Consider the following 27,782-nt stretch of genomic DNA (forward strand, 5'->3'; position numbering starts at 1 on the left):
GGTAATCTTTTGCTTTCTAGATGTCCATAAATGTCCAAGATAACCATTGTATCCTGCTTTTAGATGTCCAAAGGAAGCTGATTTTCAGAGACTCCTTTGGTGTTTTCTTCCAGTGTCATAATCTTCAGGAAGCTAGTTCTTTTATCTACCTTAAATCTCTTCTTGTTTAAGCCCATTTCTTGCGATTCTGTGCTAAAGAGCCTTTTGTAAGAAAGTTTCGCTGGGCTCACTTTAGGAACCCATTGGTTGTGCCTAGTGAGGAAGGAGGTTGGCACTTTCTATTGTGGAATTGGAGTAAGGAGGAGAGACATTTAAGGGAAAGGAACAGGATTATACTCTTAACTGCCATGACTGGGTCCAAGTCCTAGGGTTGACTGACATCACTATTCCAAAACTTCCCTTACCTCCCCCAATCATAACTTCCAGGGAACAAGGGTGTATCCTGACTCAAAGGAAATGTGCATGTTACAAAGAGATTCATTCATCAGCATGGTAGAATGGGGAATGTGCTGTCCTTGAACAAAGGAAAGACCTAGGTGTTGACACTTAATAACTGTATTGCTGTGGCTAAGTGACTTAACCTCTTTTTGCCTTATTCTCTTCATCCACAAAATGGGAATATATATATGCTCTATACTCACTGCCTCTACAGGGTCATTGCCAGGAAAGCACTCATCAAACCTAAAGCACTATAAATACGCAGGCTTCTCTTATCATTCATAAGATCACAAGTCTAGAGTTGAAAGTGATTTCAGAGGCCTTTTTCTAACCTTTTCATTTTACAGATCAGGAAACTGAGGCTCTGGGGAGGTTAAATGACCAGTCCAAGATCTGTCACAAGCACAAGCACTGTCCAGAGGTGCTCTTTCCACTATACCACACTGCCTCATTTTCCATGCATACAAACCTATACATGTATGATATATACTACATAACATATGTATATAAGTGTGCATATGTGACTGCATCCATGTGTGTACTTAGTGTGTTCCTCAGCAAAGTGACAAGTCTGGGCCTTTATTGGCTTATTTCTCCTTAGCAAGAGACACAACAGAGGCAAAGCTGAGGTTTAGCTCTGACATTCTGCATCTTGTGTTCTCAGGGCCTCTTCAACCGTGGCATTCTTTAGTTCTGAGATTCTCCAGCATTCCTTCCCCATCTCAGGAAACTGAAAGAAATTGCCCCTGCTCCCTGCATCATGTTCCTCAGGGACTCTGTAACAAATAGAAATGGATGATGATGAGGCAATAAATTGATCTGGCTTTAGTAGATTCATGAATAACAACCCAGAAAGGTTTTCTGGCTTCCTAGTGAAGTGTTTCCCCAGCCCTGGGGTATTTCTCAATTAGAAGAGAATCGGTCCTGTTTCCTCTTCCTAATTGGTTGCCTTTTATTCCTCCTTCTTAATTGAAATCTGGCCATTGTAGGTTGCCATGGAGGCAGCCAAATCTCTCCATCTCACTTTGGCACTTATCTATATTCAGCTGCTTGATGAGAAGCTCACCTCACTGAGTTACTTGAAAATGTTGAGTTGCTTATTCAAATAATGGAGTGTCAAATTTTGAGGGGAAAGGAGTAAAAATGTGAGGAATCAGGGAGGTTGTTAGATAAGTGATTCTGGGGGTGGAGATGAACATTAGTGGCCACCTTAGGGATGTGGTTCCTTTACTTTGGATGGGCCTGGGAAATGTGCTATCTTCGTCTAATTTAATTTCATTCAGTAATTAATTATTAACGTCCTACTTAGTACTATGCACTAAGAAAAATTTATTGAGAAATAAGTCTTCATCCCTGATTAAGGAGTTTATATCAGTAGCTGAGTAATAATAATAATAATAATAACTAGCATTTATGGTATACAAAGTGCTTTATATATGTATCTGTTTTGATCCTCACAGCAACCCCATAAGGTTGCAGATGAGGAAACAAACAGTGGCTAAGAGTTTAAGTGTCTTGGCTGGGGCACACAGCTAGTAATTATCTGAGGCTGGGCTTGCCTCAGACAATTAGGTCTTATAGAGCCCCTCCTATAAAATGGGTCAAGCACTAGACAAATGCTAGTTATTATATATTTATTCACTAGTATTATTGTTTTCCTCTCCAAGACTTCTGTATACCAATGAAATTAGATTCCAGTTCAAAATCTAAGAACTGTAGAGTTTGAAGAAGATGGAGATTAGTAAAGATAGCAGTCTTGAGGGAAGACTTCCTGGTAGATATTTAAACTGGGACTTGGAAGAATGAGTAGTATTTGGGGCACCTAGGTGGAGCATTAGATAAAACACTGGACCTGAATTCAAATCCAGCCTCAGACACTTGACATTTACTAGCTGTGTGACCCTGGGTAAGTCACTTTACCCTCATTGCCCCGCCCCCCCCAAAAGAATGAGTAGGATTGCATAGACTGAAAAGAAAGGGCTAGGTATTCTTTCCAGTCCCATTATAGGACCCTTGTGGTACCTGAACTTGACTAACAACTTGTGGCTCCCATTCCCTCTGACTTCTATCTTCATCTCTTGCCTTTCCTTCCCACCCTACTCCCTACCTCTTGATTTATTTCCTAGACATGTTTTTCTTTAGCTCCACCCTCCCCACCCCCACCAATTTTTTTTTTTACCACTGTGCCATGCTATTCATACTCTGCCAATTAAAATAGAATGAAGACATAGAAAGTATAAGAAACATGGGGTTGTTGTGAGGTTAAAATGAGATAATGCATGTAAAGTACTTTGCAAAACTTAAAGCAATATATAAATGCCAATCATCATCAATATTAGCCTACAGTCGTAAGGCTTCCAGTCTGGTGATAACTTCATTTCCTGGCCTTCTACTGCACTTGTGCTGAGTTCAAGTAATACCAGTAGAGCAAAACAAAAGTGTCCTAGTAAATGCTTAATGCATCTGGGAGTAGAAATAAATACATACATACTTTGAAGTTTAATCTACATTAACATTTTCTTAAGTTGAGACAAGCAACTAAACAATAAATCAAGTCCTGATTTATAGATTGCCAACTTCTGAGGTGTAAGTGTTCACACTGAAATTTTAACAATCAGCTAGCTTTTAGAACAGGAGGCTGGAGTCTGACTACACTCACTGTTAAGTCACCCAACCTCTGTCTTTCACTTGATTGAATCATTGCTATATATTTACTCTACTAATCTCTCTAACAATCTAGGGGTATTTTGGAAATTTTATTTCTCATTAATGAATTTACAATCTCTTCTCATTGATTAAATTATTAGCTCAAGCTCCCATTCAAATTCATTAAATATTATATAATGAATGAGAAACCTTTACTACTAGTAATTATTTTTATTATCTATATGTCAATATTAAAATGACTAACATATAGCTTTTAAACAAATGAACAGATATATACATACATCTTTGTATGTGTATATATACATATATGATATGTGTGTTATATATAAATAAATAACTACTTTCAACATTTAGCAATAACCAGTGTCACAACAAAATCAACTCAAACTATCAATAGTTAACTTCTTTTCATTTGTCTGGAAAGTCTCAACCCATTCAACTTACTCCAGTTCATTATTTGTCTCCTTAACATCTTCTTGATGTTTCTCCTCAAGATGATTCCCTTTAAAAAAATTATTCCCATTACTCTTCATGCTCTCTTCAGCAATGACAGGAAACCATCTTTCAGCTTCTCTGAAGCACCTTATAGACTTGTCTTTATAAATATTTCTTCATAGGATTTCCTCCTACTATAACACCTAATATAGTTTTCATAAGAAAGTTCATCCTCACCTTCTCTCTCACACACACAAAGATTAATCATATATCCTCATGAACCCCAGAAGCACTTCAGGTCAAGGCATTTCTCAACTGTTACTTCCAACTATGAGTCTATCTTTCCCTTCACCCAGTCATTCCATGTAAGGTTGTGAAGCTACATTAACAATATCTGCACTCATCAAAATAAGGAGCAGTCTCTAAGAGATATGCATCTAGAAAGAGGGATTATAGAAGTTTTCCTCATTGACTTGAGAATCTGCCTCATAGAAATTGATGATGATCATGAAACCATGGATTGACCAGGTTTTGACAGATATAGGATCATCAATGGCAATTCAGAAAGTTTTTCTTGTTTCCTACTAAAATCCTTGGGTATTTCTCTGTTAGAACAGAATCAGTCCTATTTCTCCACAGTCAATCTTGACTGTGATAGAGTAGTTCTAACATCTAGTTATCCAGGGGCAAACTTGACTGGCAAGTGAATTGTCCACAACAACCTTGCTTCTTCTGCTTCCCTGTTTTTTTGGCATTTCTATCACATTTGGGAACTACTATTGCTGGGTGGATATGCAAAAATAAACTAGGTTTACCTAGTTTACCAAACTGATCCAGTGTTCTCCTTGGGGAAAAGAATTTGAAGTTTGAAGATTCCAAGAAGTCTAATAAATCTTAGACTATACATTAAGAAAGGCATAGTGGGGGGCAGCTAAGTGGTGCAGCGAATAGAGCACTGGCCCTGGATTCAGGAGGACCTGAGTTCAAATCTGGCCTCAGACACTTAACACTAGCTGTGTGACCCTGGGCAAGTCACTTAACTCTCATTCCCCTGCCAAAACAAACAAAAAAAAGAAGAAAAGAAAGAAAGAAAGAAAGAAAGGCATAGTGTCCAGATGCAGCGAGCTTCCCTGGTACTGGTCAGAAGTAAAGTATATTAGGAAAGACTTTCACAAACTGGAGCTTGTCCAGGAGAGGATAATTAGGATGTTAAGTGACCTGGAAGCTGATATAGGAGCTTGGAGTTGGAAGAACTAAGGGGTGGGTTTAGCCCAGCACTTCTTAAACTTTTTCTACTCATTAGCCCTTTTCACCCAAGATATTTTTATGTGACCCCAGATATATAGGTATATAAAATAGGTATATATAACCTTTTACTGTTGCCAAATTTCTCTTTTTGTCTTTTTTTTCTCAGTAAACAGTCCTTTATTTGAAGTTTTGAGTTCCAAATTTTATTCCTCCTTCCCTCCCTCCCCCTCTCTGAGGCAATAAGCAATAAGATATAGGTTATACATGTGAAATTATGTAAAACATTTCCACAGTAGTCATTTTGTATAAGAAAACTTGAATAAAAGAAAAAAAATGAAAGAAAGTGAAAAATAGCCTGCTTCAGTCTATGTTCCATCAATATCAGTTCTTTCTTTGGAGGTGGATAGATAGTATGCTTCATCATTAGTCCTTTGAGATTGTCTTGGATCATTGTATTGCTGAGAATAGTTAAGTCATGAGTAGTTCTTCATCAACAATATTTCCATCACTGTACACAATATTCTCTTGGTTCTGTTCACTTCACTATATATCAGTTCATACAAGTCTTTCTAGGCCTTTCTGAAATCATCCTACCTGTCATTTCTTGTAGCACAATAATATTTCATCACCATCATATACCACAGCTTGTTTGGCCATTCCCCAATTGATGGGCATTCCTTTGATTTCCAATTCTTAGCCACCACAAAAAGAGCTGCTACAAATATTTTTTGTACAAATAGGTCTTTTACTCTTTTTTGGGATGTCTTCAATGGCCAAATTTCTCGCAACCCCCACGTTCAGTTACGTGACCTCCAGTTTAAGAAGCATTGGTTTAGCCAAGAGAGTACTTGGAAACAAAAAAATATCTGCAAATATTTTCTTAAACTGTCATAGACAAGCTAGTATAAATTTACTCTGTTTGACCCCATTAGGAAGAGCTAGGAGAAGTAGCTAGAATTTGTAGAGAGGCAAACTTAGACTCAATGTAAGGAAAGACTTCTAAACAATTACAGCTATTTGAAAGTAGGATGAAGACTTCACCATGATTATAAATCTTAAAACAAAGTCCAAGGTCTAGAGAAGAATTTTGTTCCAGTATTCATGGATTTTGACCTTTCCAGCAGAGATTCTTTTGATTCCAAGGACAGGGACTGTGTCTTAATTATATGCGACTCCCCTAGTACTTAGCCCAGTGCTGTGTATACACTAAATGCTTAATAAATGTTAGTTAACTGGAAGTGGAATGAATAAAAGGAGAATGCCTTGCTTTGTATAATTATCCAGGCTCTGATTCCATCATGGATAACCAGGAATGGACTATGCTTTCAGAACTAAAAGCATCTAATTTTTAACTTTCCTTTATTTACCCTCTGTGAATTCTTCCCTTAGATTGTAAACTCTGTCCCTGGTGCTTTCCAAATAACTCTTGAGAGCTGAGAATATCCTAGTATAGTACCACTGGTTCAGATGTCTCTTCTCATCCTCCCATAGGGTGGAGCCCAGATCAGCCTTGCTGAGGTCTGCCGGTCAGGGGAGAAGACAGTACGCTGGTACAATCTCTTGAGCTACAAATACTTGAAGAAGCAAAGCCGACAAAACAAGCAAGAAGCACATAGCTGCTCTGTGATGGTGGGCACTGAGAACTCGGTGAGGGGGCATGAATGGTTACCTAACTCAGAAGCAAAGGGGCATCCAGAAATGGAAATAGGAAGGAGGATGAGAACAGTGGAGATGTGAAATATACCATAAATTAAACAGAACATTGATAAACCAGAAAATATTCAAAAGGAGGTAAACCAAGATGATAAAGGGTCTTGAGTCCATGTTATATAAGGAGTAGTTGAAGGAATTGGAGGTATTTAGCCTAGAAGAGGCTCCAAATGGGACATGATAGCCATATTTAAGTGTTTGCCCCCAGAGGATAGAACCAGGAACAGTAGGTGAAAGTTCCCAAAAGGCAACTTTAGACTGGAGGTTAGAGAACAATTAGAGCTACCCAAAGATGGAATGAGCTGCCTCAGAATTAGGGCTGGCTCCCACTGGACATCTTCAAGCAGTAGTATATTAGAATGGGCCTTCCTTTTTTTTTTTTTTCTCCCCAGGGCAGTGAGGGTTAAGTGACTTGCCCAGGGTCACACAGCTAGTAAGTGTCAAGTGTCTGAGGCCTGGATTTGAATCTAGAGCCGGTGCTTTATCCACTGCGCCACCTAGCTGCCCCCCCCCCCCCCCCCCGCCGCCAACCAGGGCCTTCCTTTTTTGAGGATGAACTGAACTTGGTGACTGCTGGGCTCCCTTCCAGTTCTATGATTCTGTGAGTTGTGGAGGGAAAAGGAATAAGAAAAGGGTGAGCTGTACATGTGAATAACATGGACATATGCCTCTATCCAAATATATGGACATGCGTACACATATAGGTATCAATATATCCTTTAGTACTTTAAAGAATTGTGATTTTGTCAGTGTGAATACTTCCCCACACAGAGATTGAAGCCCCTGTATCACTTAGGATATGGCTTTTGGAGAACTGCTATGTATGAAAAGTTCATCGCACTAACTACTATCCTGGTGGTGCACCTTCCCCATACTTAACTAGGCTGATAGACCCTTGGACAATAGACGCATAGTCCATCACCAGGCCTTTACCACAAGCCTCTTCAACTTGCAAATGTCCTGCCAAAGCTTGTGCTTTGTTAGTATAGCTTATGAGAACCCAGGGTCAGCTGCTCCACTGACGAGATAGATAGTAGAGATAAAGACAGACAAAGATGGGGCAGGTAGGGAGGGAGAGAGAGATAAGGAGAGAGAGAGACAGAGAGAGAGACAGAGAGAGAAAGAGGTAAGTAGATGATAGACAAATGTCTATACATTTATACGTTTGTATATATGTGTATGCATGAATGTATGAATGTCTGAATACAGCTATTTGCCACAGTACAACTTGGCTAACCTCTCTGTATTTTCCAGCTGGAAATCTGCTTTTTTTTTAGCATTTAAAAAAATAATACTAAAACTTACCTAAAGGGGAAAAAATTGAGTTAATAATTTTTAAAGTGACCACTGATATTTTTTAAAATAAAATTATGCATTGTATTCATTTTTAATACAGTAAAACATTTAAAAATTAATATATGTTTTAAACCCCCTTCAAATGTTCCTGAGTGGCAGAGCAGTATAGCTATGAATTCAAGTCCTGTCTATGCCATGGACTGCCTTTTGTGATGACTATTCAGTCATTTAACTTCTCAGTGGTCCTGGGCAACTCTATAAGGCCATAGGTTACAAAGGAGTTATTGATCTATATTGATAGAGATAGTTTTCACACTGAAAGGTCCCTATACTGATTCTGCCCACCCTGGGCAGTATTTCCTGCACTAAAATAGAACAATCATTTTTTAAGTAATCATTAAAACTGAGAGAGGCCTATAGATGCACACATGCTATACATGTGTGTTGTGTATAAGACCACAAAATATATAGTATATAGATACATATACAATATACATAGAAAATCCATATAGCTTAATGATAGACATGTAAATAGCCCTTACTTTTTCATTTGGCCAAGAGATTTAATTTTATTTATTTATTTATTTGTGCAATCCAAAATAAAAAATGATTTATTTTTTAAATCCATAATCAAATGGAGGTAGAATTTCAGTCATCAGAAGAGGGAGGGGAAAGTATGTTTCTCTGAGTTGGGAAAGAGGATCCTTAATTAAAAATCAAATATTGGACATATGGTAGGATTGTTATTTTCTGAACAGGCGTAAGAAACAGTGTAGCACAATGAATAGAAAGCTGGAAGACCTAGATTCAAGTGCCACCTGATGCATATTGGCTGTGTGACCCTGGGCAAGTCACTGAATCTTTCACTGTTCTAGCCAGTTCTCTAAGACCCCTAACTACAGTGATATATAGATAGATACAGATATATAGATATATCACTGTATAATTCTGACTGTATTGCAAAACCAACAGAAATCGTTTGGGAGGAATATATTGTTGAATTCCACAGATCTTTTCCCTACCCGCCATTAGGACATCAGTGAAGGAATAGCTGTCTCTGTAGCTCTAGTTGTTTTGAATTGTTTTTCTCCTAAATTGTGTTAAAGTAGCCAAATAATCAGGATTTCATAGGACTGATGAGTTGTTTTTAGGTTCTGTCGCAACATTCTGTGTATTTTTTGGTATTTTATCCCAAACTCTTTTAATTAGACCAATCCATTTACAATACCTTGAGATAACATAAATCATAAAGACTACAGAAGGATCCTATTTCTTTTTTTTTTAACAAAATTTTAAATTTTATTATTTTTTTAATGATCAAAATCTTTCTAAGCAGATGTGTGACTTGGAAAAGTCATTCAAACGGGTTTCAATTTTTTCATTTTGCTCTAAAATGCAAGAGAAGAACTTTTTGGATTAAAGAAAAAAATATTGGACATATATTGAGATTGTTAAGTGTCTGAAGGTGAGAGAGATAACATGACATAGTGACACAAGATGCAGCCTGAAAGAACTGGGTTCAAGTCCAACTTCTGCTATGCTGTGACATATCAGAAGTGACCCGGGGGCAGCTAGGTGGCGCAGTGGATAGAGCACTGGCCCTGGAGTCAGGAGTACCTGAGCTCAAATCTGGCCTCAGACACTTAACACTTACTAGCTGTGTGACCCTGGGCAAGTCACTTAACCCCAATTGCCTCACTTAAAAAAAAAAAAAGAAGAAGTGACCCGGCCACGGTTTGGGGCAGGGGGGTCACTGGTCCCTATTCCTAATATAAATAATTCACAGTTCTTTGTCACTTCACGATTCACAAGGTACTTTCCCCTCCCAATTGTCCTGTACTGCAGGTAATATAATTCTTATTCTTTACCATTAACAAAACTAAGGCCCAGAAAGGTAAAGTAATTTACCTGTAGCCGTAAGCAAAAGGTAATATGGGTTTAGAGCCAAAGGACTGAGCCTGACCTTTAGCAAATCACTTAAACTCTCTAAGCCTCAGGGTCCTCCTTTCTAATGGGATAGGATTGACTTACATGATCTCTGTTTTTTCCATGTCCAAGGCCTGTGGACCATGAGTGATGGAACTGCCATAAGTCATTGTTAATAAAATAGAGAAGTTGGACTAGACAAAGAGTTCTTAAACCAGAAGTCCATCAACTTGTTGTTGTTTTTTTTAATATGGTGGTAACTTTATTTTGAGAAAATTAATTTTCTTTGTAATTAATTCTATGTGTTTTATTTCATGCATTTAAAAACATTCTTCTGAGGAGGGGTCCATTGGTTTGTTTGACCAGACTACCAAAGAAGCCCATGAACATTTAAGTACCCATGGACTAGATTTCTTAAATGGGGTTCTAGACAATCTCCAAGGTCTCTTCTAGCTTTAATTTGGGATTCTATGATCAATCATGAGCAGTGGAGCTGGAAGGCATGGTGAGTGAGCCTCATGGGCCTTGTCTCTACAGGACAGTGTTTCTGCACTTCTGGAACAGACAGCTGTGGAACTGAAGGCAGTGGAGAAGAGGCTAGAGGGGGAAAGTAATTCTCTGACTATGGAAGAGAGCTGGTGAGTGAGGATGGGCTTTTACCCCACCCAGCCCCCCACCCCTTACCACCCCCCTGCCCCAAACTTAGTAGGCCCAGCTGCAAGAGGATATGAGCTCAGATCCTTATCCCAGTGTACCCTCAATATTTGAGTTAAGAGTTCCCTGGGGAAATCTGAGAACGATTCTGTTTTTCTGTCTCCCCAGCTCCAAATTCTAAATGTTTTGACACTAAGAAATGTCCTTCGGCCCAGCTTCTCCTTTCATTGAGCTTTTTCCTTCAGCTTTTCCTCCTGTTGTGATTGAGAGTAAAAGAATTGCAGGGTTGGGGTTGCCTTTTTTTTCCCCAAGTTTGCTTTGTCTCTGGCAAACTGCTGTGCTGGTTCAAACAGGAGAAGGTCTGAAGCCGGAAATAGACCATAGGACATGTCTTCCAAAGCTCTGGCAGAGGATCAGTGGTTTAGGCCAAATTCTCAAGCTCGTATGAGGACTTTTCACATTGTTACTTAGCAACCATGCTTCTGTTCTTTCTCTCATCCTATTCCCTTCATCCCCACACACATACTCCTCTCCCCACCTCTCCTGGCCATTCAGACTCTCTAAGACACTGACTTATAAATATGGCTTGGGCATATTGGAGTCAGAGTCATGTTGAGACAAATCCCACAGAAATCTGTGTTTTGTTTTATTTGGGGAAAAATCAGCCCCATTAGTTGCTAGGATCTGTGCATAAATTGAGGTCCTCCACTTTGGTTTTCACCTTTCTCTTCCCAATGATCATGTCCCCTTGGCTCTTCATCTTAATGGTTAGAGATTCCAGACGAGAGGAATACTGGGGCAAAGATCAGCAGTTAGGGGTCATTGGGGGTTAGTCTGTCTCTGGGTTGGTGACTAAAGCCCTCTATACTATAACAGGCCATATGATGAGGACCCTAATGGTGGCAGTGAGAACGAAGTAGCAGCTGAGGAGGAAGAAGAGGATGAGGAAGGAGAGGAGGATGTTTTCGCTGAGAAAGATTCACTAGGTGTTGAAGATAGCCCAGCAGTCAAGGTAAGGAGGGTAAGAGTGAATGACATCTAGCGGTCTGAACCAGCCTGCCTAAGATATGCAGCATCACTGCCCCTCAGTGTTCCTTTCAGAGAACAGACATATTAGGTGGCTTTTGACATCCCCCTGAGAAGTAGCTGCTGAGACAATGGGTTCCAAATTGTTGCCGCTCCTAACAGTTAAAGCAGAGGAAGGTGGGAGTGGAGAGAGTTGACATTTCAAGGCTCCCTGTCCCCAATTCTGGTCATAGCACCAGTAATCAAAGAGGTTTAAGTGTTGTCCAAGCAAAAGTATGGAATGAGAAGGGGATTTTATCCATTGGGCAAGAAGTTGGGTTATATAATCTTGGTTATATATGTTGGTTCTGGGAGTCTATGAATCTCTTTCCCTGATATCATATTCAAGGGCCTCTCTGTTCTCTATTGAGGAACTGGTTCTATAAGGCTTAAAATTCTTCCTCATCCTCTGGTTCATCCTGGTCTGTGAGATATAGAAGGCACTACAGTCCTTTGGTATCCCTGTGCCCAAGGTTTTCTCAGAACTAGTTAATCATTCCTCTATTTCCCCCTAGCTGCTTCCCCAGTCCTACCCCTTTTTTGTCCTTTTACCACATGTAGTTCTGCCCAAAACTTTATAGGAAAGAAAGAATGTAGCTCCTTTATCCCCTCCACTGTCTCTAGTTGCCTTTAATATTTGTGTGTCCCCACTGTTAAAAATATTTAACTAGGGAATTATTAGTCACATTATAAGTCTTTACTTTAGAAGCTTAGTCTTTCTGTCCATATTTATGGCAAATTTCTATAAATGCCAAGTTTCCCTAGTTCATTTGAGTCAGGAAGACCCGAGTTCAAATCCAGATTCAGACACTTACTAGTTGGGTGACCCTAGGCAAGTCACTTAACTTCTGTTTGCCTCAGTTTTGCCATGTGTAAAATGCAGATAATAATGGTTTCTACCTCCCAGGGTTGTTGTAAGGAGCAAATAAGACAAGAATTGCAAAGCACTTAGCACAATACCTGGTACATAGTAAGCATGCTATAAATGTTATTACAGTTATCCCTTCCATGCTATAGAGGTTAGGGGTACAGTGCCCTGTGATCTGGAAAATGCATATAAAAAATGTTGGCCCTTCATACCAAAGAAGTCTGAATTTTTTCTTTTTCTTTTATGGGGTGTTTACCTTATTTTAAGATTTGGGTTCATATTATACAACACTATACATATATTTTATGCATTTTTGAGTTTCTAAACTTTTTCATTGTTACCTGCTTACCTTCACGTGTCATCTGCAGCTTCCACAAAACTCCCCCAAATTTGCCATTTAATTTCTTATGCTTACTCATGTTATATCAAAACCTCGATGGGAAAAGTTTCAATGTGAAAGGGATGACTGTATCATCATCACCACCATCATCATTGTTGTCATTATTTGACAGAGAATGTTGGACAGACCTTTAAAATATTTTTAAGCCCTGCTATGTTCTTCAGAAATTAACATAAAACACAAGAAATTGAATGTAAGTAAGTAAGTATAAGGGAAATCAAACTGCAATTTACAAAACTGTTCAGAATCATTCTTTTATGTAAAAACAAGGTACACCTCTGCTGGCTACTTGGATTTTTTCTGCTAGAGGTTGAAACTACCCTACTGCTGTTTAGGAGGGGTCCCAGGGGGATGTAGAAGGTGGTTGCTCTAAAGATGTTAGAGTACAGCAGAGCCAGTGGTGAGCTTCAGGGGGGAAGAGGGAAATTTCAGGCTATGCTGACAGCAAAGAAAACCTGAGCCTAGAAGAATCAATCAATCAGATGCCTGTTTCCTAAAAGTGAGTAGTCAGATCCTCATGAGTGATGGATGGCTTTAGGATGAGTGACTCTTTCTTCAGGTGGACAAAGAAACCAACACAGAGAGTCTGGCACCATCACCTACAGTTGTGCGGCCCAAAGATCGAAGGATGGGCAACCCGCCCCCTACACCATTTGTCCGTGGGAGCACCATCATTCGCTCTAAGACCTTCTCTCCTGGGCCTCAGAGTCAGTATGTGTGTCGGGTAAGTAACAATAAGGGAGAATTATTCTTTGATTTCTAATATCTTTTATATCAGTATTCTCATTGCCATCACTGCCTATACCATTCCATACTATTATACCATACCATACCATACCATACCATACCATACTATACTATACTATACTATGAGGTACCTCATGCCTACCTATACTATTGTAATAGTGTCCCAACTTATGTCCCTGCCTGAACCTCTCTCCCCTCTATAGATGATTATTCTTCTTGAAACATTGCTTTCGTCATGTCAAAAAAAAAAATTAGAGGTTCCTTGTTGTCTGTTGGTTGAAATCCAAACTTCATAGCCTGGCCTTCGAGGCTCTTCTCAATCTCCAGCCCTTGTCTTGAAGAATAGATTTTAGGACTAATGAAAACAGCTCCACATTTACTTTGTGTTGACATTTCTCTTTCAGTTGAATCGAAGTGATAGTGATAGCTCAACCCTATCCAAAAAGCCACCTTTTGTTCGAAATTCCCTGGAGAGAAGAAGCGTCCGGATGAAGAGGGTAAGAAATCACTTTGAAGCTATTCCTTGGTCCATGGCTTTCTTGCCCTCACTCCCATCCTTGGGCACAGATGAAAATGCCCTTCACAAGCAGCCAATAAAGACCCAGTGGACTTAATCTTCACAAGTTTTGATATAAAGGATCTAGCTCTTTGAAACAGTAAGCCTGAACAGGGGAAAGGATGCTAGGTATGCATTATGAGTTGGCATACTTAGCTTTGCTTGACAAAAGCATCAACCTCTAATTAGATAGGAAATTCCTCAAGGGCTTATTTATTGGGTAAACTCTCCCCCCAGCCCTCACCTATTTAGCCCCTTTCATCAGTTCTGTACTGAGTAAATGCTATCCAACTGGCTGACCAATTAAGGCTTCTGACTGCCTTCTGCTGCAGTAAGGAACTTGAGCTTCCAAGAGCCTCTCAAAAGCAGTGACGTGCAAAAAGGTTTTTTGCAAACTGGCTAGAAATTGACATTGAAAGCTGATAAGCTGTCCCTGAAAGACATGGAGATTGTTTCTGGAAAAATGCCTATTTGGAACTAAGAAGCATTCCAGTTCCTTACAAGTCTAGTTTGGACTAGATTAGAGAATGGTTTGCAAATGCAAATTCAAGAAACCCCAGGTGAATGTCCCATAGTGAAGAAAGAGAAGATCTGCAGCACCCAGGGCCAGGTTTGAACAAAGAAGGGGCTGCTAAGCTTTAGATTTACAACTAGAGCTGAGGAATCCATCAGTCAACAAGTATTTATTAAACATCCACTATTGGTCCAGGTAGGCCAGGCCCTGTGCAAGCTATGGCGATGTGCATATATAATTACAGGTATTGGCACATGTACAGAGTACCTCTAACCATGGGCACATGCATGGAATACCTCTGACAACATCTCATTGCTTCTGGGAGAGTTGTGAGGATGTGTAAGCAAAATGTTTTTGAGAAACTATGGAGCATGTATTGACTGTAACTGATTCTGGTTTGCTAATGGGCTCTCCAGGCACTCTGTGTATATATATAAATACACCCACACACAAATTTATAGGTGTATAGATCTATAGATGTAGATAAAAATAAAGATATAGAGAGAGAGAGCTAAAAATATAGACTTAAATATAAATATATGGAGTGACATAGATTTAGATAAAGATAAATAAAAGAAAGGTATGTACAGATATAGATACAAAGATAGAGGTGATATAGATAGAGATATAGTTAAAAGATCTGGCTATAAAGAGATACAGATATAGATACACACAAATACAAAGTAACTTCAAGGTAACGGAATCCATAAATGAGTTCAAGTGGCCAACAATATCATAAGTCTAAGGAAGTTCTTGCCTGGTCTCAAACAAGATATTACATCCCCAGAGCAGCTACCGATTCTTCATTCCTTCCTCCCCTAAATTATTTCTTTTGCTCATGGAGCATGAAGAGGTAACATGTTGAAGGGGATCAGGGGGGAGGAGGGCATGAATTCATTGTACTTATCCAGAAAAGTTCAAGAGCCCATGACATTTATGCAGCCCTTGGGGGTAGGTGTCCAACCAAGATTTTCCAAGGACAATAACTAAGTTACTGAGAAAAAGATCTTGCAGAAGCACAGCATGAGCTCCCCAATCCCTGAGCTGGCAGAAGAAATGCAGGTGCTTGGGCTTTAGCACCTGCGACATCAGCACTGTCCTTAACTATAACTTAGCCAAAGCCAGTTTCTAATATTTAACTCTGTTCTAAAGACTAAGGCACTGGGTTTTCTTCCTCTGAGAACTTTACTCATAACATAGAGTGTTTGACCCTGGACAAGTCACATTAGCTCTTGAGTCTCAGATTCCTCATCTATAAAAAGAAAATGTTGGACTAGATGGCCTCTGAGGTTTCTTCCAGCTCTAAATTTTGGATTCTATGATCTCTATCATCAAGGAGTTTAAAATCTAGTTGGAAGCACCAGCCCTGGATTCAGGAGTACCTGAGTTCAAATCCGGACTCAGACACTTAACACTTGCTAGCTGTGTGACCCTGGGCAAGTCACTTAACCCCAATTGCCTCAGCAAAAAAAAAAAAATCTAGTTGGCAAGAAAAGAAACATAAAACTCCTTAAGAGATCATAAAGCTGTTTATTCATAAATTAATCTTATGGGAAACAAGCATGCAGATTCGGAGGGGGTTTAAGATACAGAAGCAATCAGCGGGGGCGCCTAGGTGGTGCAGTGGATAGAGCACCGGCCCTGGATTCAGGACAACCTGAGTTCAAATCTGGCCTCAGACACTTGACACTTACTAGCTGTGTGACCCTGGGCAAGTCACTTAACCCCCATTGCCCCACCAAAAAAACCAAAACAAACAAACAAACAAAAAAAAACAGAAGCAGTCAGCACTGGTTGAAATTAATCAGGGAAGACTTCCTGGAGAATGTGGATTTTATCCTGGTTTTGAAGGCGAGGCATGTAGATTAATGAATGGAAAAGAAGCAGCTTTTGTAATGGGTTTTGTGTGTGTGTGTGTGTGTGTGTGTGTGTGTGTGTGTGTGGCAATTGGGGTTAAGTGACTTGCCCAGAGTCACACAGCTAGTAAGTATTAAGTATCTGAGGCCAGATTTGAACTCAGATCCTCCTGAATCAAGAGCCAGTGCTCTATCCATTGCGCCACCTAGCTGCCCCAAGAAGAAGCTTTTGAAATCAAGGGAATGGTATAAGCAAAGTGAATTGTTCAAATAACTTGTTCATATGATAAGTGGTAGTAACCATCTTCTCTATTTCAGCCATCATCTGTCAAATCCCTCAGAGCTGAGCGACTAATCCGCACCTCATTAGACCTAGAGTTAGACTTGCAGGCTTCAAGGACCTGGCATAATCAGCTGACACAAGAAATCTCGGTGCTGAAGGAACTGAAGGAACAGCTAGAGCGAGCCAAGAGCCATGGGGAAAAGGAGCTGCCTCAGTGGGTCCGAGATGATGAACGCTACCGGCTCTTGCTGAGGATGGTAGAAAAGAGGGTAAGTGACAAGGAACGGAGAAGTTGTGGTCTAAATGTTCTCAGATTAAATACTTGAGTAGGATTAAGTCTACAATGGGGGTGCTCACCATGAAACAACTGTATTCTGTAAAAGAAACTTTTGGTGGAAGGTAACAGGATAGGAGGGATTCTCTCTGTGGTCAGTTAGAATATCACTTACAAAAAAGGTAAGCAAACTTGGTGCTTTTTGCCTAGTCAAGGGAAATCATTTGCAAACGAATGTGGAGAGGCTGAAATTTTTATTGGTAATGCACCTGGCTGGTCAGGAAGTCCTATAGTCAACAATGATTATTCCAAATGTACCTAATTTTGAGCAGATATAAACATGCTGTGGGAATCTAAGCAGCTATGATAGCAATAGTCCACATATAACTGTCTCCATAGCATTTCCCGTAACTGGCCCATCCAGCATCATATTTACAAGTAATGTTCATAAACAATATTTGAAGGAGAGAATGATTGATGTAGCCACCTCAGGAAATCAGGTCTTTCTAAGGCTGGCCCAGAGATGAGACATTATTAATGTTTCTGGCAATCAAGATTGGAGCACATGTAACCAATTCCCCTACTTCTGACCAGAAATTTTAGATCCAGTGTCTAGTTATCTTAAGGGACAAGAAATCAGTGTGGAACTTTTTATATTGATAAAGCTATTATTTTCATGGAAGGTTCCTCTTGCTTTGTAATTCAACCTATTTATTGGTCAAGGAAAGGGCTTAAGGTTCACAATGACAAGTTGGAGGTTTTTAGAAATAAAAGTATAAGTGTGCTCTGCCTTAAGATAACGTAACATATAAAAATTTAGCCTTATAAAATAGAAAAACAACACAGTTTTTATATCACTTTAGATGACTAGATATATAACAATCTTGTTTCCATAGTATTCTATGAATATATCAGCTGGGTAAATTATGGTTCATTTGTAAGTAAGGGGCAGTTGGTTGGCATAGTGCATAGAACACTGGGCCCAAAGTCAGGAAGAGCTGATTTCAAATTTGGCCTTTAGACACTTACTAGCAGTGTGACCTTGGACAAGTCAATTAACCTCTATTTATCTTAGTTTCCTCAAAAGTAAAATGAAGGTAGTGATAGCACCTACCTCACAGGGTTGTTTTAAAGATCAAATGAGTTAATATTTATAAAATTGTTTAGCATAGTGCCTGGCACATTGCTGTTCAGTTGTTTTTCAGTTGTGTCTGACTCTTTGTAATCCCATTTAGGATTTTCTTGTCAAAGATACTAGAGTGGTTTGTCTTTTCCTTCTCCAGCTTATTTTACAGATGAGGAAATTGAGGCAAACACGGTTAAGTGATTTGCCCATGGTTACATACTTAGTAAGTGTCTGAGGACAGATTTGAACTCAGGAAGATGAGTCTTCCTGACTCCAGGTCTGGCATTCCATTCACCCTGCCACCTAGTAGCCCTGCCTGGTATATAGTAAATACTATATAAATGGTAGCTATTGTTAATGTTGTTGTTAAGATACGGAGTATAATAAAAGAAGTGTGTTGTTGTTCCGTTGTTTCTGACACATCGTGACCCTATTTAGTGTTTTCTTGGCAAAGACCCTGCAGTGGTTTGCCATGTCCTTCTCCAGTTTATTTTACCTATGAGGAAACTGAGGCCAATAGGGTTGAGTGGCTTGCCCAGGGTCACAGCAAGCTACCTAAAAGAAGTTTGCTATGGTGGAAAGAAAACAATTCCCATCTAAAAATTTGGGCTTTTTAATACTAGTTTATATCTATATAGTACCTTCCTTCAAAATGGCTCCTATGGAAAGTTAATGGGGCTGTTAATACTTGGCAGCTTGTTACCCCATAGTAGATAAAGAAATAGACCTAGAGTCAGGAAGACCTGAATTCAAATTTAGCCTCATACCCTTACTAGCTGGGTGATCTTGGGCAAGTCACTTAACCTTTGCCTGCCTTCATTTCCTCATCTGTAAAATGGGGATAATAATAGCATCGATGTCACTAGGCTGTTGTGAGGATTAAATGAGATAATATTTATGAAATACTTTGAAAAACTTAAAACCTTATATAGCTATGATAATAGCTATAGATGCTAGCTATTATTATCATTGTACTAACAGGAGCTGACACTCCCAGTCTCACCGAGTCTCCATAGCAACAGTTGAAGGAATTATGTTCACATGGGGCTTTTTGATTTATAAAGTATTTTATATATATATATCCTCTTATTTTATCCTCTCAACAACCCCCTAGCACAAGAATTGCTCTCTCCATTTTATAGATAAACTGGATGTCTCAGAAAGGTTCCTTGCCTGAAATCAGTCACATTGCTAGTAAGGAGAAAAGTGAGGACCAGAACCCAGATCTAACTAACTTAGTTAGATTAGATTAACTAACTTAGATTCCTAACTCCATTGCTCTTTCCACTTATACCACAGCTACAGGCTTAAGTCCCATACTAAAATACCACTCCTTCCCCAAATCTCAACTTCTTTATCTATAAAATGGGGATTCAATTTAATTTAGCAAGCATTTATTAAGTGCTTATGGGTAAGCACTGTATTAAGCACTATGAATTCAAAGATGAAATGAAAAGTACAATATTAATAATGCTCACACTGTCTATACCACAGGGTGGTTGTATGGAACCTGTTTTGTTAACAGTAAAGTGTGATATAAACATGAGGTGATGGTGGTGGTGGTGGTAGTGGGAATAGTAGTAGTTGGGACAAAGAAAATGTGCCTTTGTTTCATGGACATGCACGTGACCATTTCTATGAATCTCCTCCCCACCTTCCCAAATGTTTGGCTCAATCTCTCTTAGTTATTTCTGTGACAGCACAGGTCAGTTCATTGACCTAGATAAATCTTGCTAATCTAACATGTACTGTGTACAATGTTATGATAACTTACTCATTTTTATTTTGAATAAAATTCATCACAAAATGGATTTTTGTGGAGTGTGAGAAGTTCTCAAAATAACTTGTTCCATCACACTTGGCCCCTCTGACCACAGAAGTCTCTTCACTTTGTATTAAAATGAACTCTTGGGGGCAGCTAGGTGGCACAGTGGATAAAGCACTGGCCCTGGATTCAGGAGTACCTGAGTTCAAATCCGGCCTCAGACACTTGACACTTAACAGCTGTGTGACCCTGGGAAAGTCACTTAACCCCCATTGCCCCGCAAAAAAAAAAAATGAACTCTTCTTTCACTGACCAATCTCTAGAGACATTCTGGATGCCCTGAGTTAACTGAACTATTGGAATTGTTTTGCCCTGCAGGCGGAGAGGGCTGAGCACAAGGGTGAGTTACAGGCTGACAAGATGATGAGAGCTGCAGCTAAGGATGTTCACCGGCTCAGGGGGCAGAGTTGTAAAGAGCCCCCAGAAGTACAGTCGTTCAGGTACGAACAAAGATACCCTACTTCAGCACTCAGTTTCTCCATTTCCCTATGCTTTTCTCTCCTTTTGTTCCTATCCTCCTTTCTCTGTGTTTCTCTGATTTTCCCTCTCCTCCATTCCCCTCTTTCTCCTTTAATCTCACTCTGCCTTCTTGTCCCACTTTCCCCATCTCCCTCTTTTCTCATTGGCCTCCTGTATAGGGCTGGCTCTCAGTAACAGATGATTATCCATTGCCAAGTCTTCCCTGGTGATGTATGAGCCCTTGCATGCTCTTCCCCTGGCTGGCTTTATCAGGTCTCAGCACAATGCTGCTAATTTGTCAGATGCTCTTGTTTAATGAATGAACCACCTGCTCCAGCTTTTATTATTACATTTCTATCACTGGTAATTGTGGGGGATTGGCTGAAGAGGCTGAGAGTGATAAATACAGTTTGGGGTGATTTATTCTCACTGATCCCTTCTGGCTTCACAAACTCACAGCGCTTGTCTCAGGGTAGCCAGAGCACTACTTTGAGAACACAGAGACATTGCCTTGGTAACTTTTTCCTGAGCTGTCTGACCTTCACTATGTACTCTGGAGCTGAAATGGGTACTTAGTCTAGTGGTACCTCTTTACTGACCAACAATGATGACTTCCTCTATAGGGAGAAGATGGCGTTTTTCACCAGACCCAGGATTAACATCCCGACCCTTTCTGCGGATGATGTGTGATCGCCAGAAAAGTATTTCCTTTGTCCCATTGGCCACATACCCATAATGTGAACAGTTGGGTGTGGCTAGAGTTATTTATGTGGTGTTATATGAAGGTACCCAGTCCCATGCACAGTAGAGCTCTTGTCAGTTCGAAGATGTTTGTTTTTGTTTTTAGTTTTTGGTTCTATTGTTATTATAAAAACCAGCATTAAAATGACAAGATTGTATAGTTTGTATATTTAGGAATGTATTTTTGGGAAAGAAAATTTAAATGAACTAAAGCAGTATTGACTTGCTGCTCTTAAAATCGTGTAGGTTGTGTTTTTGTTTGTTTTTTGTACAGCTCTACCTTTTAGAGATCTTACTGCAATAAATACATTTGGAGGATATGGAATCCTGAAAGGATCTCCTGCAGATATCAGCACAGCTGACTTTTCCTAGTCATGTATTTTGTACAATGTGTAAAAAAAAAATGGGGGTGGGGGAGAGAAATAATAATGCACGGGAGCCATTTTGGGGATTCAGAGTGCCGTCAATGAATCTTCGTGAGCTGTGACGTGTTTGCATTTGGCTGCATGATGAGGAGAAAATAGAAGGATGGGCCAGACCTGACCTGGGCACCTTGGCCCAAACTTGAGATCAGCAGGCCTGCCCATGCCAGTCTCATGCCCAGTGAAGCCACTAAGGTGAGGGGAGGGCTGTGGGGGACTACATTAATTTTTATCTTCATCAATAAAGTGGCCTTTCTGAATGAATCTTTTTTTTTTTTGGCTCTCTCCCTTTCTCTCCCTCAGCCCCACTTCATTCAGGTTATTATTTCTTGACCCCAGTTCCCATCCATTTCTTTCTCCCATACTGGTGGGACTTTTTATTTCCTCCTCTTTATTCTCATCCTCTCCATAAATATACTCATATAGAGGTAAGGATGTTGCTGTCATACATACTTGAAATACTCGGTCCCTACCCCAGTGAGAAAAAAAAAATCTTTCCCCCTCAAAGGACCATGCACTTTGGTTATGACTTTGTTTTTCCAACGAAAGAAAAGAGAAACCAAACCCAAATTCAGGAAATGAGATGACTGCCATCCCTGGTAATTTCAGCGAGCCACTGAGCATTTATTGTTCACTGCACATATTACCTTGTGGTAAGTACCATGTAGTACTAAAGGGAAGAAAGCTACATTCCCTAGACTTAGTCTTAGTTTAACTTCTGAAGCTTTAGTCCCATCATCTCCACTCTACTCCCATCCAACCTTCATTCCACTTTCAGATTGGATCTTCCTGATCCAAAGTCATAAAACTGGTTCGTAATAGGGTTATGGGGAGTGCTAGCTAAGCGGCTTGCCGCAATATTGGGGCAAGGAAGGAGAGCAGCAGCCTCCCTCAAAACAGAACAGGATTTATTTTAACAAGAACAAACTTAAAAAAAAAAAACCAAACACAAACAGGATCAATAGGATCAAGGGAAAGGAAATAAAATGGGGAAAGGGAAATTATACAACCTGAAAAGATACCACCGCCCAGGAATCAGCTGAGAATACGAAGCAGACCTCCTGTCATGCCAGCATCCAGCTAGAATGCCCAATTCTCCTCCCCCAATCCCAGAAAAACCTCACACAGCCCCAGCCAATGGGATGGCTGCTCTAACAGTCACATGACTGCCCTCATTAGGCTTCCAATCATTATAATCTTGCCAGGCCCATGTAGGCGTTGGCAAGGGGTGATGATGTGAGGTGCCAGCACCATGGCAACAACTACAACCAGTGGGTGTTGCACAGTGCAGTTTGCGGAGCCCCAGGCCAGTGCAAGCTGAGGCATAAAAACCTCAAATAACAATTCTTTACATTTAGAAGGAGAGCCTCAGCTCTCAACCTTATATTCCTTCCTTTATAACATGCTGTCCTCAACTAAGACTTCATGGAGTCCTTGCCTGGATTCCTACATCAATTATATACAGCGACCCAGTTTAGCAATGAATTATTTCATTTGTGTCTGTTGAAACTAGATTGTGAACTCCTTGAGGAAAGGGACAATGACATATTTCTTTCCTGTCCTCCAAAATATTCAACTACATATCTGGGAACATAGTAGGCATTCAATAAAAACTTAATAGATTGGTTGATTGTCACCATTTGTCACAGTCCTGCTAAATACCTCATCTCATGTTCAGTTTTTCAGCATGAATCAACCTTCTTGGAATATATCACCATTCCAATTTTAATCTGTATAAATTAGTTTTAAATGCCCCTATGCTGGCATTTTAGAAATCAGAACTGGAGCATGCTTTCAGCCCCAGCTAACACGGCATCTTTAGGGATAAGAAGGCCAGAGCTACAGGGGGTGAAAGGGGAAAGCTGTTGGTCAGTCTTCTGGTGAACTTCAATTATGTTGTGTTGCTTGCATGATGACACTTTTTAAAGCAAAAGAGATTCTCTTCTCTTGTATGTTTACCCCTCTAGAATCCTCTGTGCCAAGAATGAAATTGCTCTCCTAAGAGGGGTAGCAGTTTCTGCCTCAGATCCTTAGATACTAGGCAAAGCAGGGCTTTTGAACTTTTGGTACTCAAGAACATTGCTGTATTAGTACCAACTCATCTCAGAAACCTCATATTTTGACACTCAAGCCTGATTAGAAACATCAACTTGATTTTTAAATTTCAGCAGAGATTTTTAGATTTCAGTTTGAAGAAGAAATAAAATCTGTTTGAATTTGCCTCATTCCCCTAAGCTGACAGTTGCCTTTTCAATTACACATCTTCTGGGGGATGTGTTCGTTTACTTTACTATGCTTCAAAAAGAGACATGGGTTACTTGGCAAGTATCATGTTGTCCAAATCTAGATGTAAATGACATTTGGAAAAAAACTATTTAAATTATGAATTATTATTAAAAGCCTAGCTCAGAAATGTTTGTTTTATTTAAATTGTTCTCTTTTGTAAGTTATTAAAACAGCAAGCAAGGTCTTTACCTAGGCTTCATATGAATGAAATGGATCTTCACACCAGCTCTTCTGACAGCCTACCTCAGTCTGGTTCCAGATTAATATCCTCCACAATGTCCCCCCTCCACTGTGAAGTCTTACCAATGGCTCCTTTGGCATGGAGATGACACAATTCTTTTTTTTTTTTCAATCTTAATAGTATTTTTTTTTCTAGTTCCATGTAAAGATAGTTTTCAACATTAGGGTGTTTTTTGTTTGTTTTTTGCAAGGCAATTGGAGTTAAGTGATTAGCCCAGGGTCACACAGCTAGTAAGTCTCAAGTGTCTGACGCTGGATTTTAACTCAGGTGCTCCTGAATTCAGGGCCAGTGCTCTATCCACTGCACCACCTAGCTGCCCCCTCAACATTAGTTTTTAATGAGATTTTGAGTTCCAAATTTTTTCACTCCTTTCCTTTCCTCCCCCACCCCCTCCACAAGACAGCAACCCATCTGATATAGGTTATATATGTACAATCATGTTAAACATATTTGCACATTAAGATGACACAATTTTCAAAGGCTATATCAGTAGAGAGCAGGTACAGATGAAAAAGGCCTAAGAATATAGTCAGTCATTTTTCAGTCTTGTCTGACTTTTCATGACCCCATTTGGAGTTTACTTGGCACAGATACTTGAGTGGTTTGCTATTTCCTTCTCCAGCTCATTTTACAGATGAGGAAACTGAGACAAACAGGGTTAAGTGACTTGACCAGGATCCCACAGGTAGTAAGTGTCTGAGGCCGGATTTGAACCCAGGAAGATAGTCTTCTGGCTCCAGGCACTCTATCCACTGTATTACCTAGCTGCCTAAGAATGAAGACCCAATGAGAATAATAATAATATAATAATAATACTACAAATAATATTTATATAGTACTTACTATGTACCAAACACTGTGCTAAGCACTTTATAATTATCTCATTTGATGTATTTTGTTGTCAAAGAACCAACCTAGCTAAATTTGAAGATATTTATCATGAGTTTGGCTACAAGACATTGAATATTTCTGCTGCATCAAGTCCTGAAGACCATTTACTAAGTTCTAGAAAAGATGTGATCTGTTGCTGGAAGAAGTATGCACATGAAGAGTAATCACAAATCTTTGTAGATTTGAATGAGTATAAGGAGTAGTTACAATCCCATGGTTTTCTGACCAATAAATGCTTGTTATTTCTCTTCAGACCCCCCAAAAAAAATGGGGGTAATTTTTTACTTTCACCACCACTTAAAACAATTCAACAGCAAAGATGCTGCTAAGGTATTTCCTCTCAGTGTGTTTTGCTGGCTTTCACTGAGTTATCATAAAAAAGGCATTGGGAAAGAAGGGAGTTAATTTCAATCCTCTAGTTTTATGACTCATCGAAGCACAAATATGTTTTCCTTCCTTTATAGGTACACTTGTATATAAACACAAATAGATATAAGAATAATACTACTAATCACTCACATTAAAAAATTTTTTTACATCATGGTTATTTCCAATTATACCCACCTGCCATTCTCTCTCTCTCTCTCTCTCTCTCTCTCTCTCTCTCTCACTCTCTCTCTCACTCTCACTCTCTCTCATACACACACACACACACACACAGAATACCTTCTTTTATATGGCAGTATCTGACAGCACATGTGACATTTCACAACCATTGTCCCACTTCTCCAAGAAAAGGAAGGAGACGCATCATTTTTTTTTTTCATTTCTTCTCTAGAGCCAAGAATGGTCATCACATTCACAGATTTCATTTTAGTATTCTTTACTCTAATCACTGTATATTATTTTCTTGGTTCTCCTTATTTAGCTCTGCATCACTTCATGCAAGTCTTTCCATGTTTCTCTGAATCTTTCATTTTTAATAATAGTCTATTATGTTAATATGCCCTCATTTGTTTAACTTCTTACCAATTGATTAACTCTTTGTTTCTAGTTTCTAGCTACCACAAAATGCTTCTGTGAATATTTTGGCATATACATGTGTGGACACACACATATACACATATACACACACACATACATACATACACACATACATCAAGTGTGCTCTGGCATACTTGTACCAGTACTAATCAGTCTGACTACATCAACCCCTCAAGGTTCTAGGGGTAATTGAAGGGTATTAGGGAGTTTCTTCTCTTATTCCTTCATCTTGGGCCTATACCAGTTCTCTCACTTATAGGCACCAGTGACTAGCACTCTGGTTCTGTTTACCAATTTTACATCAAATCATTTTTACAAAGGGATATTTATTCAAAGTTAAGGCACAAACAAAAATACAAGTATTTCCCCACAAAACCTTGGGGACACACTCTCCCCTACCCCACCTCAATCTCTGGGGAGTGAGTTTAGATTTAGCAGTTTTTATATAGCATTGGATCTGTCAAGTTCAAGTCCAAATGCAACATCTGTCAGATGAGTACTTGTCTCAGCTACCCTTGCACTGGTCATTCCTAATAGTAATAGCTAGTGTTGACATAGAGCCTTAAGATTTGCATAGCATTTTACAAATATTATTTTATCCTCACAACAACCCTGTGAGGTAGGTGCTATTATTCCATTTTATAGATGAGGAAACTTAAGGCAAGGCAGAGGTTAAAAGACTTGCCTAGGGTCACACAGCTAGTAAGAGTCTGAGGCCAGATTTGAGCTCAGGTTTTTCTGACTCCAGGTCCAGGATTCTACTCACTGTGTCATCTACCTGTGTGATACAGTGAGCAGAGTACTGGACCTGGACTCCAACTTCAGAAGTGATTCCTGAAGGTCACTCCTTGCTTCTCAGGGCATCAATGCTGGGATGGTGATACAATCCAGACCCTGGGATGCTGTTCTCCTGATTTTTCAAAATTCACAAGATCAGAGTCCCAAATCCCTTCATCTAAAATAGAAAACAACACAATGCAGTGGCAAATGGACTGACCATCAATTAACCTCATCAGGGAGAAGGTCCAAGGCCACTCTCACAATGGTCAAACTTGAATAGAAAAGAGGCCACTAAATCATACATAAGGATCCCAAAATGCTGCATATTGAATTAGAAAACTGCATATTAATATTATTTGTTTCTTAAATATTCTGGTACACTCAGCCAACTGTCAGCATGTTTGACACCTCTGCCTTTCGGCATTGTCTCACCAAATTCCCTTAGTCAAAAGTCAAACCAAGATCAGCAAGGAATAAATAGTGGAGGCTCTGGTCACTAGAACCATTTGTAAGGCATCCCCATTTCTGACTGCACAACCAATCAGAAAGGCTTCATCTAAATATATTGTTAGCAACTGGAACTAGTTACAGAATGCCTAATCAAGTCTCTGCTAGAGGTTTTCATTACATATCATTGCAACTCTTCTGGAATCAAGTTCTCCAAGTCCTACATATGAGGAGACAATGCAAGTTTTCTGCATATATGCCACTTCCTGTTGCATATGACATAGCACTTTAAGGTTTACAAAGCACTTTATCCATAAGAAGTGTCCAGTAGTAAATACTGGACTTAGAGTTAGGACCTGGGCTTAGATTTGCCTCTGAAATAGCCAAGTAGCACTGGAGAATCGCTTCTCTCTGAGCCTCTTTTGTGTAAAAGAAAAGCAGTACCTAAGCTGCTTACCTGACAGGGTTGGGAAGATCACAACATAATATTCCATAAAGCAGATGTTACCCATCTCTGATTCCCAGTATTCAAGGTTAAAATAGGTACATGTGAAAACCTGGGAACTACAGAGAAAATAAGTCTGCCTTTAGCCTCTGGCTTTCATTGATTGGCCAACAATAGGTCCCAGCCCTGGGCCTCATT

General features: G+C 39.6%; 1 protein-coding gene across 1 annotated transcript in view; it reads left to right on the forward strand.

Annotated features, from left to right (window-relative positions):
- The window catches only part of WWC1 (WW and C2 domain containing 1), a 159,058-nt gene extending 136,655 nt beyond the window's left edge, over window positions 1-22,403 (forward strand). The window contains exons 16-23 of the mRNA XM_043988364.1: window positions 6,280-6,435; window positions 10,258-10,358; window positions 11,251-11,386; window positions 13,267-13,431; window positions 13,859-13,951; window positions 16,699-16,932; window positions 20,207-20,328; window positions 20,971-22,403. Coding sequence (XP_043844299.1) covers window positions 6,280-6,435; window positions 10,258-10,358; window positions 11,251-11,386; window positions 13,267-13,431; window positions 13,859-13,951; window positions 16,699-16,932; window positions 20,207-20,328; window positions 20,971-21,037 — 1,074 coding nt within the window. The 3' untranslated portion in view covers window positions 21,038-22,403. The remainder of the gene's footprint in view (window positions 1-6,279; window positions 6,436-10,257; window positions 10,359-11,250; window positions 11,387-13,266; window positions 13,432-13,858; window positions 13,952-16,698; window positions 16,933-20,206; window positions 20,329-20,970) is intronic.
- The last annotated feature ends 5,379 nt before the right edge of the window (window positions 22,404-27,782 follow it).

The sequence above is a fragment of the Dromiciops gliroides genome, chromosome 2, assembly GCF_019393635.1.
Source record: "Dromiciops gliroides isolate mDroGli1 chromosome 2, mDroGli1.pri, whole genome shotgun sequence".
NCBI lineage: Eukaryota > Metazoa > Chordata > Mammalia > Microbiotheria > Microbiotheriidae > Dromiciops > Dromiciops gliroides.